A 20,220-nucleotide genomic window follows, 5' to 3' on the forward strand; every position below is an offset into this window, starting at 1 on the left:
TGTCTCTGCACACTGAAACCAGAAGAGGGCATTAGACTTCCTGGAATTGGAGTTACAGATAATTGTGGACCTCTCTGTGGGCGCTGGGAATTGAACCTGGGTCCTCTGGAAAACCAACCAGTGCTCTTAACCACTGAGCCACTTCTATAGCACCATTTATATATTTCCTATAGATAAACATGGCTCCTCAGAAGTGAAGATTCATTACATGGGAATGTTACTATCTTCTGCAAACAGGCCTTAAACGACTGACAATGATTAACATTACCTATAACACTACCAGTTTTAAGATTAGGATGGCTCAGCCACAGAATAGGAATTTCTCCTTTTCATCCCCTGCTCCCCCGGACCCCAGCACCAGGGATTGAACATGGATTTGTGCATGCCTGGCAAGAGCTCTATCACTGAACTATGTATCTCCAGACATCCTTTCACAAGGGAAATGAGTCAAACCCATGTTTGTAAATGGTGAGTGGAGGGGCCTCAGATTTTGTGTATGTATGGTAAGGGAGAGGATTCCCAGAACTTGATAAATATGTATTTATTTTTTTTTTGCGTGTATATAAAAGTCCCAGTCCTGTCTATACAAACTCTCTAGCAATGGGTTTTAGGCCCTTATCTTTCTTTTTTACTTCCTCCAATCCAATGGAACTTTTTTTTTTTTTAAAAAAAAACATGCTCTTTATATTGAATCTGAAAACATAAACAGGTCCACGTGGAGCTTCTGATGGGCACCAGTGCAGCCTCAGGCCTCGCCCCACCTTGCTCCCTCTCATCCTGAATCTGCCCAAAGCCTGAGCTCTGCAGCCTTCACTACTCAGGTCAAACACTGTAATCCTTTCATGTCTTCTTTGAAAAACAAAACAAGCAAACAAAAAACCAACAATGAATTTCATTAGGGATGCTTACCAGTGGCTACACTACTTACAAAAATAAATGTCCCATCCAGGACAACCATGAACTGCATTTAAGTCCTCAGGGAGGGGTGGGGGCCTCATGAGCTCCTTTCCTGACCCATGACCGGATGTTGGCAGGTCCAGTCTTTTGTAGGTGATCACAACTACAGTGGGTCTGAGAGCACAAAGCCATATCAAGTTCAATGTTAGTATTCTATACCCTCCCCTACTTCCTCCAGCTCGTGTATTCTGTCTACCCCTTCTACAATGGGCCTTGAGCCTGGAGAGGACATGTCTCAATTATGGATGGACATTCAACCCTCACTTTGGGTGGTTATGAGTCTCTATAGTACGGCCTATGACCTTCCCAGCCACAGGGTTTTAGTTGGGCTTATGATACTAGTCATGAGTTCCCTTAAGTGGGCACATCTTGCCTGGTGGTTGGTAGCACGGTACACAGGATCTACAGCTGACTGTTGATGGCTTTTCTCTCCCCGCAGCCTGGAGAGACCTCCATGCATTATGAGGGCTACCTATCCATTAGGAAGGAAGCTTCCTGCCCAGTTCCAACTTGATTTCTGTCCTGTGAACAGAGTATGTGGTATCTTCAGCAAAGGAGTGTTGCAGGCGGGTCCCACAAAGGGGTCTGGCAGGTAGCCAACAGCAGAGATAATTCTTGCAGGGTTTTTTTTTTTTTTTTTTTTTTTTTTGCTTCAGGAGCCTTCTTGACAAAACATGGTAATTCCTAAGGCAGAGTCTTGAATACTGTCTTGTGATACTATTAACTTTTGATTTCAAGAGGAGGCAGAAAGCAGTTCACAAAAATAGGGATTAAGACAGGTTTTTCTCCCTTTAATAATCAGGGAAATGGAAGATTTTAGTCAGACACAGTGAGAGAAAGGAAATGTTTTATTTAAATTAAAATGGCCATACTGATAGGAAGTCAGTAAAGCTCAAATGAAATCATGGAAACCTTGAATCCACTCCCTAAACAGAACCAAAATTGCTTATACATTACCAAAATAGCTCCATTAATATAAAGTAGACTTACATTTCTTAATATGAGAAAACAACAAGGTAGGTTAGGTTCATATAACAAACAATACATGCTCTCTCAAGTCTCAGGAATACCCAAATGTATTCTGGCTTGACTATGAGAGAAGGGACCACATCTAGATGGCTGGTAAGCAAGCCAATGAGGTGTGTAGCAAACAAAAGCTGTCACTAAAAACAACTCAACAGGCCATTATGAGTGTGAGCCTATCACAAACAAAATCTTCAACTGTGACCGCTGGGACCAGAGAGGGAGGCTGATAGGGCTGTGTGAAATGACAAAGAGAAGGCTATGGTGGAAGGGGAAAGAGCAGGCAGTGAAATCCGACTGTCCACTCCTCAGCTCTTTCGCATCAGACTCATTCAAGTGCCAAGCGTTGTTCTGCTTCTTAAATGTCACTGCAGTCATCTCTAAGCTAGGCCCTTTTTTTTGAGACAAGATCTCACTGTGTAACCCAGACTGGACTAGAACTCATTATTTTCCTGCCTCAGGCTCCCAGGGGCTGGAGTGATAAGCATGTACTACCACGAATAGCTTGAGGAAGATTATTCAGCAAATATAATGCTAGATGGTACACAGCAATGAAGCAAAGGGCCAAGGAACAATGCTTTAAGAAACTAAGGTGGTAAGCACTCAAGAGCTGCTGATTGGCAAGGCCACAGGATTTAAACCCAAAGCCAAACTCACCACCACCATCCGGTTCTTCTCTTAGAGGTGATCTGTGGCTGGTGAAGCCTGACTAAAACAAGGCACCGATGCACAAGTTAACAGCATACAAATGAAAACCCCAGTCTGCACTGAGTGATAGGCGTCTGAGGCTCCTAAGCCAGTGAGTCTCTCCAGTTTTTAGCAAAGGAGGATAAGATACCTACCTCTACCCTGGAGATCTGGTAATGCCTCAGGCAGGATGAGTTATCATAGGCTAGAGGACAGTAATGGATACCTCTGGTCAACTTGGTAGGGTAGGGTAGGGGACAATGCATGGCTCGGGGGTAAGGCTGGCAGACAAGCTTGAAGGAGGAAGAACAGAAGAAAGACCAAGAAACAAACCCTGCTTCTCCCCTGAAAGCATATACCACAAAGAGTTAAGGTGTCTTGAAAGTATCTGCCTACAAATAAAAACTTAAAACTAAAAAGGACAAGCTACATTACCCTCAGTATATATCATATAAATCAGTTCTCAAAAAAAAATACCTTCCAGGTACAGACATACTATTTATGTTACAATATATACAAATATAGCAGAATAATTCAATTTATTGCTAGAACTTTATTTGGTTATTACAAAATCTGTATGGGTATATACCTATATATTAAAAAGAGGGGAGTACAGAAGGCAGCCAGAAGAGCAAGAGTTACCTTCGAGTTACGAAAGTGCCAGGCTAATGTTGAAGTGTATTTTCAACCTTTCCAAGAAAGTGACAGCCTAGATGGGCAAGGCAAATGTTAAGGCAAAAACTTTAAAGAGGAAGAAACATGAGATAAGAAGACAAACACAAAAAAACTTTATCTTGCCTTCACTGAGTTTTAATATGTCTAGGGAAAAGAAGTCAACACCAAGATGAATAGCATGTAAAGGAAATAAAATACAAAAATAAACCAAAGCAAACCCAAACATCTTTAAAGGTTTAAGGGTACTAGACTATCCACAGCTGACGGGGCAACTGGAACACAATTACACAGGAATGATCAGTACTAAAGAAGCCCGCAGCACCGCAGCTTCTCCAGTGTTTCCCTGACTGGCTACGGTGAAGGGAGGTTCTGTGTGGTCTTCCTCTCATGTTGCCAGAGACACCTAAGAACAACACTGGAAGTGTTCTCAACATATAGTGACATTGGTGATTTCCTTCTAGTCAGACCTTTTGTGACTTGCTCACAAAGTATGCAAACGGGGAAGCATTGTACTTGTTTTTTAGATCTGGAAAAACTGCCAACATCACCGGAAGGCCCCTGCTCCAAGCCTGCTTGGCACTGTGGCATCCTCTGGACAGAGAACCTACAGCTACTTCTGAGTGGACACCGGTGAGCAGAGCATAGGATTTCACATTTCATTTGACTGCATTTGCCTTACAGTGTCCTGACAAGAAATAAAACAAGTTCTTGGTTAGCTCAGAGGTAAAATTCCAGATGGTGTTGTTTCCTGAGTCAAAACTCAGAGCTGTTCTCTAATGCTCTGCAACCACTTTGATATAGTGACCAGGGACATGAGCCTTTGCCTTCCAGACTGGAGATGGTGCCACAGGTAGGCAGTTACAACTTTAAGGTAGTCTTGAGTGTGTTGGTAGAGAAGACAAAATCTAGCCTGCTCGAGGGGAAAACGTAATTCCCCACCGAATAACCTTTATGCTCATAAACCTTGAGAGATAATTAAAAATGAGGGAAATCCCAACAAGACTTTTCTGATTTTTATGTTAGGAATAGAAGCAATAACCTGGAGTCTGATTTTCCTGCACCTGGAGCTGGCATCCTCTGCACAGCTTCCACTCAGTGAATTGATGCCCCAGCTCCCAGACCAAACAAACCGGATGGTGGCACCAAGGCCTTTGAGGGTTACCTGAACGAGATGTGAACAGCTTCAGCTGCCACTCAGAGCAGACTGTCAATCACACACAAATCATTTGTTCATCCTGTTCAAAGCCCTTCTTCTGACTCAATACAATATGCACAATCTTTCATTTTATGTATTTATAAACAGAAAAGACTCATCTTTCAAAGAAAAGACATATTCTGAGGCTCTATAAAGTGCAGCTAATTTAAGGCAAATTCATATGAAATATAAACAGTGACTTATTATCTCTATATATACACTTTGCAACTTTAAAAGATAAAGTCTCTTCCCCTCAAAAACAGGAAAGAGATAGAGGGCTTTATTATTTTTCTCCTGGCAACTTTTAAGTTACAAGATATTTCTGGCTTCAGGAAATCATAGATTTCCAAACATCATATTATAAGTATTTTTTTTAAAAAAATAACTTTTTTAAATAGCATTTTCAAACATGTTAAAAGGTGGCAATGTGTCTGCTACAACAGTGTGAAGGGCTGGAAGGCTGATGGATAAGTCAAGAGGATTTTTCTTTTAGGTAAGTAGATTTTAGGTAGTCCAGGGTACAAATCCATTTCAAAATATGCCTGTCGATACTAGATACCTAAAGCTACTCTTAGCTCTTGGAAGGAGTATCTTCCATCTCCATTGGAATCAAAGGCTCTCAAGCTCTCCGGTCTTGGCATGCCAGAACCTAGGGAATTCCAGATTTCCTGATAGGTCAGCATCCCATCCACCGCATCTTGACCAGCCTTGTGGAATAAATCCTGAAGGTCTGTTAAACAGGAATTAAAAAGCAGACATTAGATGTTTGTGCACACAGTTAAAAGTAGCTTCAGCTGTTTCCAAAGCATTAAAAGAAAAGCTACTTTGCCAGGTGTGGTGTCAAATACATTTAATTGTAGCATTTGGGAGTGGGTGGGTAGAGGCAGGCAGATCTCTTTGGATTTGAGAATAGCCTACATAGTAAGTTCCAGGCCAGCCAAGGATACATGGTGAGATCTTTTCACCATGCAAACAAACCTTTCCCCTACAAAACAAAACAGCTCTCCCAACTTTGCTTCAAAAAATGTTCTTTGGGGCTGGAGAGATGGATCAGAGTCAAGTTTCCCATCAGGTCCAGGGGACCAAACGCCCTCTTTTAGTCTCCAAGTACACCCCCTCCAATACCTAACAGTTAGTTTCCTTCCTCTTCTCTCTGCCCCTCTTTCTCTCTCTCATACATACACACCAGAACTAGTTGCAGATTTTGACTACAAAAGATAAGATTTATGATCTCATTAAATCAGAATGACCAGGCGGGAAGATGGCTCAGTGGTTGAAGTGCTTGGCATCAAGCAAGAAGACCAGAGTTTGGATACCCAGAATAGAGGCAAGTGCTATGAGGGCATAATAGCCTTTCTGTAATCCAGCCTCAGAAAATGGTGACAGGATCCCCAGAGCAAGCTGGCTATGGAGACTGGCCCTACCGACCAACTCTGAGTTTGGCAACAATAAATATTTTTTTAATATTCATTTTATTTATTATGTATACAATATTCTGTCTACGTGTATGCCTTCAAATCAGAAGAGGGCACCAGACCTCATTACAGAGGGTTGTGAACCACCATGTGGTTGCTGGGATTTGAACTCAGGACCTTCAGAAGAGCAGGCAATGCTCTTAACTGCTGAGCCATCTCTACAGCCCCAAGTAAAGAATTTTTAAACATTTAGTGACCAAATGTTAAATAAGAGTCATATGTTTAACAAGTCTGAGGTGTTTTGGGGAGTGTTAATTTGCAGGACACAATTGTACTGGCACATGCACGTACACTTTGTGGTGGATGTGCTTCTGGGGGTGTTAGTCTGCAGGACACAATTGGACTGGCACATAACATGTACACTTTGCAGGGCATGTGTCCCTATGCCACACACTAGCAAATGCTGCACTTTGCTTTGGATTTGAGACTATTATATGCTGTGAACTGCAGTGTTTTTATTGTATATACCAAGTTTTCTCTTCTTATAGAAACATAATGGTTTGTAGAAAACAAAGGCTTTTAATATTTTCTTGCTATTATTCTTTAGCATGTATCAAATCAGTACATCTTTTGATTGCATTGTGTTAGAATGTTTGATTTTTAAAATTGCTATTTGAGTTGCTGACTTGAGTTTCCAATTTCTGAAATGGTCCTAAAGATACTTTTGCTATATTGTACTACATATTTATGTGAGCTGCATTCTCAGTACTGCTGATTATAAAATACAAAGATCAACCAACTTTGAAAAACACTGAAGTGTATCAAATATGGTTGGCTACAGATTTTCATGTTACCTAGTAGGACTCTTTCTACTATGTAGCATTGTCTTTCTGGATCCAGAAATTAAGTAGCTCAAGAATCAGGGACTTGAGAGAAAGATAAACACAGGAGGGAGGAGGGTAAAATAGGTAAGGATATCTGAAAAAGTCAAAAGGAATCATACTATTAACTACTTATCTAAACAAACCCTATAATATACATATGTCTTGTGTAAATATACATATATAGTTTGAATAAAATTTTCTCACCTGGGCTGATAATGCTCTCTCCAAAAGCCAAAGACCATCTAGAAAAACCTCAACATCAGGCATAAGAAGTTCTTTTTTGGTTGGTCGGTTTTGTTCAAGGACTCCCCAAAACATACAGGCTATTGCCACTGCTCTTGGTTGCCTTCCTCCCACCCCAGAGGTGGATGGTAATCCATAATGCTGAAAACACTGTGCACTTCAGATGCAGAGTCCAAAAGCCCTTGAGGTGGAACTGACCCAAAAGCCTCCTTCCTAAGGATTAGCTTTTTTAGTACCAGAGGTGCCAATTAAGCTTCCAAAGGAAGGAAGCCACCAAGAGTGCTACCCTGCTTTGATGCCTATGAAACACAATGATGACCAGCATGGCATAAGAACCTCAAGAGTGCTGTAGTGGCATGGATACCTTGCCAATAACCATCAGCTCTCTAACTCGACTTAATAATAGCTGCTTAAGTTAGGAGGGAAATTATGCCTAACATTGGAAACTTAGTCAACTACCTATGATGCGGGAGAATTGTCTGTATTCTGTCAATCATATTTTAATAAAATGCTGATTGGCCAGGCAGGCAGTATAGGCGGGAAACCAGACAGGAAGTAGGGGTGGAGCAAAGAGACTGGGAGTATTCTGGGAAGCAGGAAGCTCCCTCCTCCATTCTTGCCCAGACCACCGAAGAGGCATCATGTGAGCTGTCACACTGAGAAAGGTACTGAGCCGTGTGGCTAACATAGATAATGGATTAATATAAATTACAAGGACTAATAAGAAGCCTGACCTAATGGGCCAATCAGTTTATAATCTTATGGAGTCCTGTGTGTGATTTTCCTTGGGGTATGCCGGCTGTGGGGTACCAAGTGGGACAGAAACCCCAACTAGCCAGCCCTCATGTTACATACCTAGGCCTAGTTAAGTTACAGACTTTGGAGGAGAACCTCTAACCAGCATAATTCCTAACAATACACAGGTAAGGGTAGTAGAAATTTCCTTTATCAAGGATAGTTCTATTGGCAACAAGCAGAAAGCATTAGTGAAAACTACAACCAATAAAAATGCAGAGTTGTGAAGCCCAGTCCCAATGGGTACAAAACAACTCCCATATCTAAGGCTCAGGGAACACTGCAGAAGACACACCATAAAGTCTTTTTTTTCTTCTGGTTTTTTGAGACAGGGTTTCTCTGTAGCTTTGGAACCTTGGAACCTGTCCTGGAACTAGCTGTTGTAGACCAGGCTACAACACAGAGAGATCCGCCTGCCTCTGCCTCCTGAGTGCTGGGATATAGGCATGCACCACCACCGCCCGGCTTTATAAAGTCTTACCAATAGACATGTTTAAATATGAACTGAACAAGGACAACAACAGACATGCCAAAGTGGATGGGGAAAGCCCACGAAGCTTCAACCATACAAAAGAACTCCAGGCAACTAAGGAGTGCAGAGAGTAGGAGAAATAGACTTTCCAGGGAAGAGCACACCAATTGGTTATCTAAGACCAAATGGTCACTCCTGAAAACACACACATGAGTAACATTATACAGACTGAGCAGGTTATATTTAGAAACACACACACACACACACACACACACACACACGCAACAATTAATGAATAAAAGAGGCCATAAAGTTGAAAGAGAGCAAGGAGGGGAATATGGGAGGTTTTGGAGGGAGGAAAGAAAAGGAGGAGTTGATGCAATTATAATCCAAAAATAAAAGAAATTAAAAAAAGATCAAGATCACAAACTACTTTATGGCCACTAGCACAGCCACCATCAAGAAACGTAGGGAAAGTGGACTGATTCATTATACATGGCTACTGGTAGACACATTCTGAACAATGGTTTGGCAGTTCAAGAATTAGGTGACCTAGAAGCTGAAAAAACCTTCGACAAAATACAACACCCCTTCATGATAAAAGACTTGGAGAGAGCAGGGATACAAAGGACATACCTAAACATAATAAAGGCGATATACAGCAAGCCACAGCCAACATCAAACTAAATGGAGAGAAACTCCCAGCGATCCCACTGAAATCAGGAATAAGAAAAGGTTTGTCCACTCTTTCCATATCTATTCAATATAGTACTTGAGGTTCTAGCTAAAACAACAGAAGGAGATCAAGAGAATGCAAATTGGAAAAGAAGGATTCAAACTCTCACTGGGCTCCTGGAGCCAGAAGAGCAGATGGGACACTTCCTCCCAGTGCCCAACACTAGATGGAAAGTCTTTTTCTTTCTTTCTTTCTTTCTTTCTTTCTTTCTTTCTTTCTTTCTTTCTTTTCTTCCTTCCTTTTTTTTTTTAAAAGAAAATAACTTATTTATCTAGTGTGGTGTCACATGCCTTTAATCCCAGCACTTGGGAGGCAGAGGCAGCCAGCCTGATCTACAGAGTAAGTTCCAGGATAGCCAGGGCTGTTACACAGAGAATCTCGCAAAACACAAAACAAAAAATGACTTATTTAACTTTATTGTACGTGTACTGGTGTGAAGGTGTCAGATCCTCTGGAACTGGAGTTACAGACAGTTGTGAGCTGCCATGTGGGTGCTGGGAATTGAACCCTCATCTTCTGGAAGAGCAGCCAGTGCTCTTAACCACTGAGCCATCTCTCCAGCCCCAGAAATTCTTTTTAATAGAGAGTAAATACAATGACTACCCTTACTCTCCAGAAGACAAAGGAAAACTACCAGAGGCAGGAGAAAAGAACATTTAAGCGTTAATGAATTGCAGCATGTAAGCAACTCATTCATTCAGTTACACAATCATGTCTACCAGGCTCTGAGCTGCAGGTTAGGGAGTGAAGAGGACAGATACTTTACTCATGGAAGCTAAATTTTGTTTCTTCCCAGGGAACTTCAATAGAGTAGCATATGCAAAGCAGGAACAAACGAAACAAATCGTAATGTATAGGAAGTGTCTATTCCAGGCCTGGGACACAATGCACAAGGGCATCTAAGGTAAAGTGAAGAGCCAGTGAAAGGTATGTGACCAGAACTGGGTGATTTTCCAGACAGCCTAAGAACCACAGGAGGCCTCAATTTTACAATGAAGAGTAGAAGGCCTTACTGAAACAAGGCAAACATCATCCTGTGAAACTCATGGGTATTTATTTTGCTCATTGCCCTCCAAGAGGGCCCTGAAAACAGTCAACTTTGACTTATTTTGCTAATCTCAGAATTGTTTTGGCTTTTTTATGTTCTCTGCATTAGACAACATATCCACGAGGAAAGAAAAGACTTTCTTTGGAGACACATTCTTACTATATATACCACAAGCTGGCCTCAATTTCTTTATCTTTGTGCCTCAGCCTCCTGAGTGCTGGTATTAGAGACCTGTGCCACTGTGTCTGGCTCAGACTGTATCTTACAGTGTATCCCCATTCTTTGACTGAACACCTTAAAAAACATTGAAAGACACTATGGAGGCTTTGGAGACAGCCTCAGTTTGAATTCTGTCTCAACCAATTAGCTGCTGTTCAGACTTCTGTAGCTGGCCCAATAATATTACATATAAAATGTGTGTGTAATGTGTTCCTGTGTGTTTGCAGGCACGTGGAGGCCAGAGGACAACTTCAGCTGTCACTCCTCAGACAATGTGTACCTTCTAAAAATTGGTATTATGTGTGGGCATATACATGTCACGTGTGAAGGTCAGAGGACAACTCCAGAGTCATCTCTCCTCTCTCACCTTAGTTGGTTCTGGGGTTTGCACTTAGGTCACCAGGCTATAAATGCTGTTACCCACTGAGCCATCTCTCTGGTCCCTGTTCACCTTTTTGTTTTTGAGAAAGTATTTCTCACTAGCTTGGAACTCAACAAGCAGGTTAGGCTGGCTGGACACTGAGCCCCCAGGATCCGCTGTCTCCACATGCCCAGTGTGTGCCACCACTCCTGTTTTATGTGTGTTTGTTTACACGTGTTCTGGGAACCGAACTCAGTCTCTACCACCTGAGCCATCTCTCCAGTCCATCAGATAGGCTTTTATTTTTAAACAAGAAAACATTAAAAAACTATAACAGTTACAGTGTTGAACATTTCCATCATTAACGTTACCTTTGATGCTAGAAATCCCTGGTAGGGAGATAGGTTTTAGCTGGGTCTCAATTTGGTCTCCAAGAAAGTGTGAAAATTTTGGCAGCGTTGACGGATCTGATGTGAAGTTCTGTACTTGCTCTGTGACAAACATACACACTTTTATTACAATCAGTTCTAACACCAAATTAAACTAGTATTGAACGTCACCTTTTAGGACAATAGCACACATATTCAACTTCAGAGTAGCTGAGAGTTAAAGGCATGGACTGAGGGATGTTTGTGGACAAGTCAGGAGGAATCAGTACTACATTAAGGTCTGAAAAAGAACCGTGCACAGTTTGAGTAGCCCTAATCTGAAATGCCCCCAAATTGAAAGCTTTCAGAGTATAGACACAGGTGGAAAATTCCACACAACTTCATGTGATGGTCACAGTCAATTAAAGGTGACCTAATAATACAAATAAAATTAACACCATGCCACATGTATATGGATAATGCATATATGAAATATGAATGAATTTTTTTTTCGAGATGGTTTTTCTGTGTAGCCTTGGCTGTCCTGGAACTTACTCTGTAGACCAGAACTAACAGAGATCTGCTTGCCTCTGTCTCCCGAGTGCTGGGAATAAAGGCGTGTACCACCACTGCCGAGCATGAATGATTTTTGTAACTCAAAGATAACCTGCTAATACCCCCCAAAAGGAAAGAACCCCAAATTGATAATACTTTAGGCCCCATAAGTAAGAATAGGATATTATTAGATAAGGAATACTCAAGCTATAGTACAGCCTCCATCATTTATGCTAGATACTAAGACTTTAGTTGGATAAGTCTTTTGACTTTTTGGGAAACAGGCTGTTAAGTCTGATCTGGGGGCCTGAGCCATGTTACCATAAGATAATGTTAAGGGAAGGCCTTCAATGTATTTCTGTTTCTTACAGGAGAGAATCTAAGGGAATATCTCCTACATCTCCAAAGCTGAAGAATGCTTGAGGCGGGGAGTTTAAAGCCAATACTGTCTAATACCGTGTTCTATCCTCACAAGGCCTAAATCAGTAGATGGTTAATTAATGCATCTGATAATATTGATTGTGTCCTTACCTACAGCCAAGTGGCCTAAAAATGGAATAATTTCATCATTACATGTTAATGACTTTCAGGAGGACTAATATTTATTTTTAAGTAAATTTTATGCACTCACAATAACAGAAACATAACATTTAGGGCTGGTTTAATATAAGCTATGACAGTAACATTTTTGCCTATAATTGGATGCAGACAGCATGGAGAAGTCTATTTCCAGCTAAACATTACCCGTTCTCCCCTTAATAGACTGGAGTACAAATCAAGTACAAAATGGGCTTTTGCTAAATGAAAGTGAAGTGCATCAGCCTCATCTCTGTGCGCTCAGGCATCACTCACTCGCTTTCATCAGTGCTGGCGGACACCGTCCCTACTCCCTGTGCGGGAGGCAGGCAGGCTGCCCAAGCCTGCGTGAAATATTCAGAAGCCAGCTGGCTGCTCACCTCCCTCTGCGGTCTCCGGAGCCCTGTTGCTTCCAGGTTTGTTTGTGAGAGCACTGATCAGCTGCAGTTTTTCTCGCAGCTTGGACACCTGAGAATTTGAATTATCTTCTTTCTGCTCAAAACAAAGATCAGAGAGATTTAAGGTAGAAGTGACTCCTAACTGGAGACTCGGCTGTATTCCCAGAACACATTTCGCATGGAGAGTCTGACCTTTACCAGGATCCCTCTAAAGTCAGTAATGGATGGGCAAACACTGGGCTGTCTTTGGGGCAGCACTGATGAGTGTGTAGCTGGATTTATGCTAGACCATTAAGGACACATTATGTTCTCCACGATCTGTTTCACCATGAACATCCCATTGACAGGGGAAGGCACGCACGTGTCAGCAGAAAAGAAAGATTTTCTTCTCTCAGTGAAGAAAATGTGCCCTTTCTCAGGTGTCCATGCCACACCTGCTTCCTAGAAGATGGGGGCGACTGTTTCCTGGAGCTATTTTACACTAACTAAAAAATGGCCTCAGATATCACCTTATGATCACGTCATCTGAAGCAAAACTTAAAAAAAAAAAAGGCAGAGGAACTCAATCAAACCACAAGCTTTTTTACAGGATCCGGCCAGTACCCCTACTGTAAAGATCCAACTGGTGGCAGGAACTGTCAGAGACAAGAAAAAGGAGTTGGGATATTTCTAATTTAAACTGTTACCCGAGTTTGCCTTCTTTCCAACTAAATCTAGAATGGCATATAAAAAAATAGATTTAACTGCAAAGAGGAAAGCCTGCTTTTCCTGTGGCTAGTGTCTGCTTACTGTATGAAAAGGCCTGGTCCTATGTTTAGGAGAACCACTGCATCTCATTTCTTATACTCAGAGTTTATACATCCCTTTCCTATCTTTACTCCTACCCTACTAGTTACTGTGCAGTGAATACTTAGTTTATTTAGGGAAATACAATATGGACATATGAATGAAACTAGATACTAAATGTTTACTGCCAGGAGAAAATGAATCTGGCTAGGATGCTTTGATGAACTAACATGAAGAGACTGATCAACTGGCATAAAACGCAAAGGATCTAAAAGTGAAGCCAAGAGATTTAGGCAGAAATACAGTGCTATGTTCTGACCTGACTGTTAAAATGTGACTTACTATGGAAATCATGCTGTGGGATGTTCTTCTGTATACGTGTTGCTTTTATTGGTTGGTGAAAAAAGCTGTTTTGGCCAATGGCTTAGCAGAGCAAAGTCAGGTGGGAAATCCTAACAGAGATATAGAGAGAAAGTAGGTGGAGTCAAAGAGGCACCATGGAGCTGCTGAAGGAGACAGAAGCCGGATCCTTACCAGTAAGCCACAACCTCATGCCGATATACAGATTAATAAAAATGGTTAATTTAAGAGGTAAGAGTTATTTAATAAGAAGCCCAAGCTAATAGGCCAAGCAGTGTTGTAATTAATATACTTTCTGTGTGATTATTCAAGTGAGTAGTCACTGCCTACAAATTGCGTGCCAACTGTGGGGCAACTAAATCCACATAAAAACTGAGAGAGCTTGGGAAGGAATTCTAGACACAAAAGAACAGAGTTAAGCACAGCTTCTTGGTAGCTGCATTTTTTTCAGATAGGCTCTGTTTGCTGGCAGCAAGCAGAGGTGCAGCTCCTCTAAGAGAAGGCTTCCTGACTCAGTATTAGCAGTAAAAACTGCATGGCTTCTTTAAGAAATGGCAGCTTCCTGATTTGTGCTGGTAGCGTGAACTCTGGCTCCTTAATGAGGTCCTGCACTTAAATGGGGTTTGTAAGCAGCATGCTACAACTTGCTTAATGGTAACATAGACGTGCTGCATCCCTGGAGCTGGGGCAATGAGCACGGCTCGCAGGCAGAGGCAGTGAACGTACCTCCACCATATTAAAAGGCCAAGAGAGGCGGAACCAGCATCCAGGGCTGCCGCAATCACACTGCTTAACATTTTAAAACGTTACTTGTCAGAAAAGAATTTCAGATATAAAACAGGACAAATTCAGACATAAAAGACCTCTAAACGAGACACAGTGTGTTTAAAAAATGTACGTAGGTTTGAGAGAGGAAAAAGTATATAGACAGTTATAAAAAAATAGTTTTAAAAAATAAAACAAGTCTTTACAGTGATAGCAAAAGTAATATAAAAAGAGTACAAACAGTCATAGATTAAAGGAGTAAAGAAAAATAAGTCACATAAAGATGGAATATATACCGAGAGTCTGGATTATGTATATTATTGTGTTTTCTTTGACTTTTTTGGCTGCAGAGAGTTATATGATTGTGGGGGCTGATAAATTAAACCAACACATATATTTTAAAAGTATCTTGACTTGGAAATTTGGGTCTAAGGATATGTTGCTTTGGAAAACAGGTTCTGCTTTTGTTTCTACAAAGGATGGGAACCTGTGGATTCCTACCAAACTAATGTGGTTTGATGGAACAAGATCCCCCTGATAGGTCTCCATGATCCCTAAAAATACTTTGCCCAACAAAGAACAGGAAGTAGTTTGGAGAGAACAACTCCCAAATTCCCAAAATGACTGTTTATAAATTATTGTTTTCATTTAAAGAGGGTTGATTATACATGATTAAAGTTCAGAGTCAATTTCTAAAAAAAAAGTGGGGGGATATTATATGGAGATGAATACTTTGCAGTGGTATGGATCTTGGTCTACTGGTAGAAATTTAAGGTTGATTTTGTTACACTGTGTTTATGTATTTATGCTCTTGTTTAAGGTAAATACCTATATAATATGGCATTTAAAATGTTTTAAGAACTCAGACTTTTTTTCAACAGTGAGACATATCTGCTTCTGGCAGCACCAATTACTTCAGAGAGGTTGATGGGCATTGAAGAAACTTATTATGGAATTTGCCTTCAATGTGACAAGGCTAGCCATTTGGGCAAGAAACTGCTCTTGCCCGGACTGCTTTATGGTATGCTATATGAATTGGATAAAAGATAAATTAGATATGAAACTTTAGATTCACAAAGACAGGATATTATTTTCCTTAATTTGACAAATATAAATGGACTAAATATTATAACTATAATTCTTGCTTGATACCTGTTTTGTTATATGTAATTTTACTATGTTAAAGTTAAAACCTTCCTTTTTATTTAAATAGAAAAGGGGAAAAGGGGAAATGATGTGGGATATCCTTCTGTATGTGTTGTTTTTATTAGTTGATGAATAAAGCTGTTTTGGTCAATGGTTTAGCAGAGCAAAACTAGGCAGGAAATCTGAACAGAAATACACACACACACACACACACACACACACACACACACACACACAGTAGGCAGAGTCATGGAGACATCACGTAGCTGCTGAAGGAGACAGATGCTGGAACCTTACTGGTAGGCTACAGCCTTGGGGTGGATACATAGATTAATAAATGGGTTAATTTAAGATGTAAGAGTTAGTTAATAAGAAGCCTGGGCTAATAGGTCAAGTAGTATTGTAATTAACATAGTTTCTGTGTGATTATTTGGATCTGAGCAGTTGGGAAATGAGCAAGCAGTCTCTATCTACACCCAGAGTTTACACATCCCTATCTTTACTCCTACTAGCTACTGTGCAGTGGATACTTAGTTTATTTAGGGAAATACAATACGGACATATGAATGAAACTAAGATGCTAAATGCTTTGATGAACTAATATGAAGAGACTGATCAAATGGCATGAAGTTATAAGACACAAAGGATCTAAAAGTGAAGCCAAGAGATTTAGGCAGAAATGCAGTACTGCGTTCTGACCTGACTGCTAAAATGTGACTTACTATGGAAATCACTACTAATTTCTAATAGTAACCATCTGTTATTTTGTGTGTGTATGTTCAACCTTTAAATCTGGCTCTTACTATCTTCTTGTCATTCTCTAAGAGAGGTTTCTAAGATTGAGAAATGCACAGAAACAGTTTAAAAACTTAATAAAAGCCTACCTTATGATGCATCAAAATCTTAAATATACACAACTTTACCTAGATACTTGCTAAGGATAAAACTGCTAGCTAAAATTACTAAGGATGAAAAAGTAGATAGAAAGCTTTCCATCAAAAGCTTGCACAATATGACTTCAGCCACGTTCATCTCCTATGAACTTCCTATCCTCTGAACTCAAATACTGTGTGTATCTCAGATGACGCTGTAGTCACTGTCACCTCTTCCTGGCTTTCTCTTCATCTCAGCAGGACTTAAAAGGCTTACGAAAGTGTTGAGAATGCAATTTAAAGGTGAAATGAGTTTTAAGCTGGACACCATTTTTAGATTATCTATGCCTCTGTCCCTTATCATTAGTTTAGATAACTGTGCTAAACTAGAGTTTCCTGGGAAGAGGAAACCTCAGCTGAGGAACTGCCTCCGTTAGACTGGCCTGTGAACAGTATATGGGACATTTTCTTAATTGCTAATTGAGGAAGGAGAGCCCAACCCACTGAAGGTGGTGAAACCCCTAGGCAGGTGGGCCTGAACTGTACAGAAAAGGAGCTGAGCAAGCCAGAGGAAACAACCCGGTAAGTGGTGTTCCTCCGTAGTTTCTGCTTCAAGCTCTTGCTTTGGCTTCCCTTGATAATGGACTGTAACCCATGTGATGTAATACACCTTCCTCCCCGTGTTGTTTTTGATCGTGGTCACAGTAATAAAAGCAGACGAGGACAATAACTGTCTTAGCTTAAAAGCCGTTTCCTTAGGAAAGCCCACCTAATCCCTACGCTTTCCTGCTGTAGTACTTACCAGACTGGCAATTAAGAATCTGTTCAGTTTTGTGGGCTGTCCCACGAAAGGGGCCACATATCTGCCTTACTCACTGTGGCCATCCCAGCTCCCAGTAAAGTCTGAGCACAAGGTAGGTGTCTGATGTCCTATTCATCCACTCACTAATATCCTAATGTACTAACCGCTCTGCCCTGGAATTTACCACAAGAGATCAAATGCTCCTCTTAGAGGGAACAGCATACAGATTCTGATGCTTTTGTTTTACTTTATGGGAGCTTCCTGTTTACTGTTATGCTCTGGGCCTTTACAGTATCAGTTCTGTTGTTCACCAAAGACTTCCTTTTCAGAGTGGCAGCCCTATTACTCACCTTAGAGGGTAAAGAAAAGAGAAGAAAAGGTTAAAGAGAAACATTAAAACTTGAATGACATGAAATACTTTCGTGTGTCTGTATGGTGTACGTATGTGTTCGTATGAGTGTGTGCGTGCACGTGTGTGTGCGTATAGGCAGAGGCTGACAATCATCAGTCACTGAAACTGGAGCTTGCCATTTTGAGTAAGGTGGCTGGCCAATGAGCTCCAGGAATCTGTCTGTCTATGTTTCCCCCCAGAACTAATGGGTTTCAGATTCATGCCAGGGTGTCCAGCTTTTATGTGGGTGCTGGGGGTCTGAACTCAGGTCTTCAAGCTTGTGTGGCAGGCACTTTATCAATTGAGCCATCTCTCCAACTGACACTTACTTAATACTTCTTAATCAAATCGGTCAAGTTTCTTGAAAGGATCTGAACCACTTTAAACACAGATGGAAAAGGAGTAGGAGAACAGAAGAGAGTGGAGACGGCACAAGAAGATATAGTGGAAACAGAGGCTTCCAAATGTCTTAGTCACAAACTTAAAAACTGAAGTATAAAAGGCAACAGAACTTCTACCCAGATCCAGGCTTGGTCTGATGCTTTGGAAGAAATAGCAGGACAGATGGCTACTATTACCAACTATCTTTGCTGGATTAAAAATAAGAAGGGGGTTGGGGTGGTAAGTTTTCACAGTAAGCCTTGAAAACCCTGCAAGGCACATTATTCAACAAATCATTCAAAGTTCTCAGTTCCTACTTAGCTTAGCTGAGTTCAAAAGGGCTTTAAGAACTAGGACTCCTTTAATCTTCACAGCTTTGTAGTAAATTACACACTCTTGTAAAGCAGGCTGGCCAGGCGGAGGGGTACAGGTATTCCTACCCCACCTTTCAAAGCCATACTCGGGCAGCTTGCCAAAGCTCGCTGTGGCAGAGCCAGTTCAAGTATTCCTTACCATGTGCCAGGGCTTGATTTTACGTGTGGGTTAGCTTCCAGCTTTAGTGGTTACTTGAATTTACACTATAGCTTCCTGTATTTGGTTTCCATCAAAAAAAGTATCATGTCTTTGTTCTATTGAACTTTTAAAAGTGAGACCTATCATTGTTAACAAAACGATCCACGTGAATCCCAGTACGACATACAGATGAAAAACAGACTCTGTTCATGAGTTATGGAAAGCAGTGACCCTCAGAGCCAGCAAGCATCCACCACCACCACCTGGCCTGACTTCACTTCTTAAAAAAAGTTTTAATTAGCAAATATTACTTCTACATCATGATGGGTTTCATTATATTTTACCCATATACATAATATATTTATCAGCATCACCCCATCCACTCCCCCATTAGCCCTTCTGTGTTCCTCCCACGCCTGCTGATCTCCTCCTCCCCCATCTAATTCCCCTTCTCCTTTCATGTTTTTCCTGTATGACCCAATTGGTTTCATTAGGGTTTGTTTATAGAAGCAAATTCATCTGTTTTAAATGATTTTCCTAACATTATATGCAAAAGGTTTCCTCTACTATGCAGACAGGTGCAGGATGAATCTGAAAGCCAAGTTCAAGGTTAAAAAAAAATGGCACAAGATTGTTGTATCTACCACTTTTACTACTTCTAACACCTGAAGAGACAAGAAAAGAAAGAAAAGGGAAGGAAAGGAAAACAAGACTTCTTTTGGAAAAACATCCAAGTTTCCCTACCTGAAGGGCCATTGGCAACACTGTAAAAGTGCATTCCTGCCAACAAGCTGTAGTAAGTTGAGTGATTACACTGACCCTTGATCTCACCCCTTTCAGACACGCATACCCTGTGCACTTCAGAGAGCTGATATATGGATGTAAGCGTACATAAGTTAAGCATAAAACAAATGTATAGCATCTTAAGTATGCCAGACACTGCTCACACAAGGAGGGGGAATATCATCTATGTACAGACAACACACACCAACACAGAGCATGCCACAGCAGATCTGAAAAGGCTTACCACGCTGGAGGTCAGGTTTGCTCTTTTTTCTGCCTTGTTCAGCGCAATCACATCACTTTCTACCAGGCTGAGCCTCTGTGTCAGATTACCGAGTGTCTCGTTCATCCCCTCGAATTTAAGGTCACTCTGTCTCTGGTATGCCACTACAGTATTGTTGATCTCTTCTAAGGAGTTTTGAAGGTACAGGATATCCTAGGGTTGAAATAAACAAATTGTGGGATCCTAAATACTGCAGTTAGACAAGCAGGATAGGAGCAATGCAACAACCTTTGCATCAAGGAGGTAAGATACTTTTCCTGGCTGTGGAACTGCCTGAAACTGCTTTGCTCTTTGTTCTATCAACAATTTGCCCTCTCTTGCATTGCTTGGCCTCAGCTAGGCAGGAAGGGGAAGAAGAGAAGTGTCTGCAAGCTCCCAGTCCAATCCCTCAAAGTGGCGAGTTTGGGAATTAATTTCCTGATGTTTACCTCACTTGCTGGCAGGAAAGCATATTGGGTTATTAACTGAAGTCCCATTAACTTAATTGGTCAGAACAAAACTACCTTAGGAACAATACCAATTACTGAATTG

At 41.1% G+C, this 20,220-nt stretch overlaps 1 protein-coding gene across 1 annotated transcript in view; it reads right to left on the reverse strand.

The window, feature by feature from the left end:
- Positions 1-1,787: 1,787 nt before the first annotated feature.
- Efcab14 (EF-hand calcium binding domain 14) overlaps positions 1,788-20,220 on the reverse strand; it is a 41,918-nt gene continuing 23,485 nt past the window's right edge. The window contains exons 8-11 of the mRNA XM_048443903.3: positions 19,651-19,842; positions 12,590-12,701; positions 11,082-11,201; positions 1,788-5,267 (exon numbers count right to left, since the gene is read on the reverse strand). Coding sequence (XP_048299860.1) covers positions 5,089-5,267; positions 11,082-11,201; positions 12,590-12,701; positions 19,651-19,842 — 603 coding nt within the window. The 3' untranslated portion in view covers positions 1,788-5,088. The remainder of the gene's footprint in view (positions 5,268-11,081; positions 11,202-12,589; positions 12,702-19,650; positions 19,843-20,220) is intronic.

The sequence above is a fragment of the Myodes glareolus genome, chromosome 3 (assembly GCF_982192425.1).
Source record: "Myodes glareolus chromosome 3, mMyoGla1.1, whole genome shotgun sequence".
Lineage (NCBI taxonomy): Eukaryota > Metazoa > Chordata > Mammalia > Rodentia > Cricetidae > Myodes > Myodes glareolus.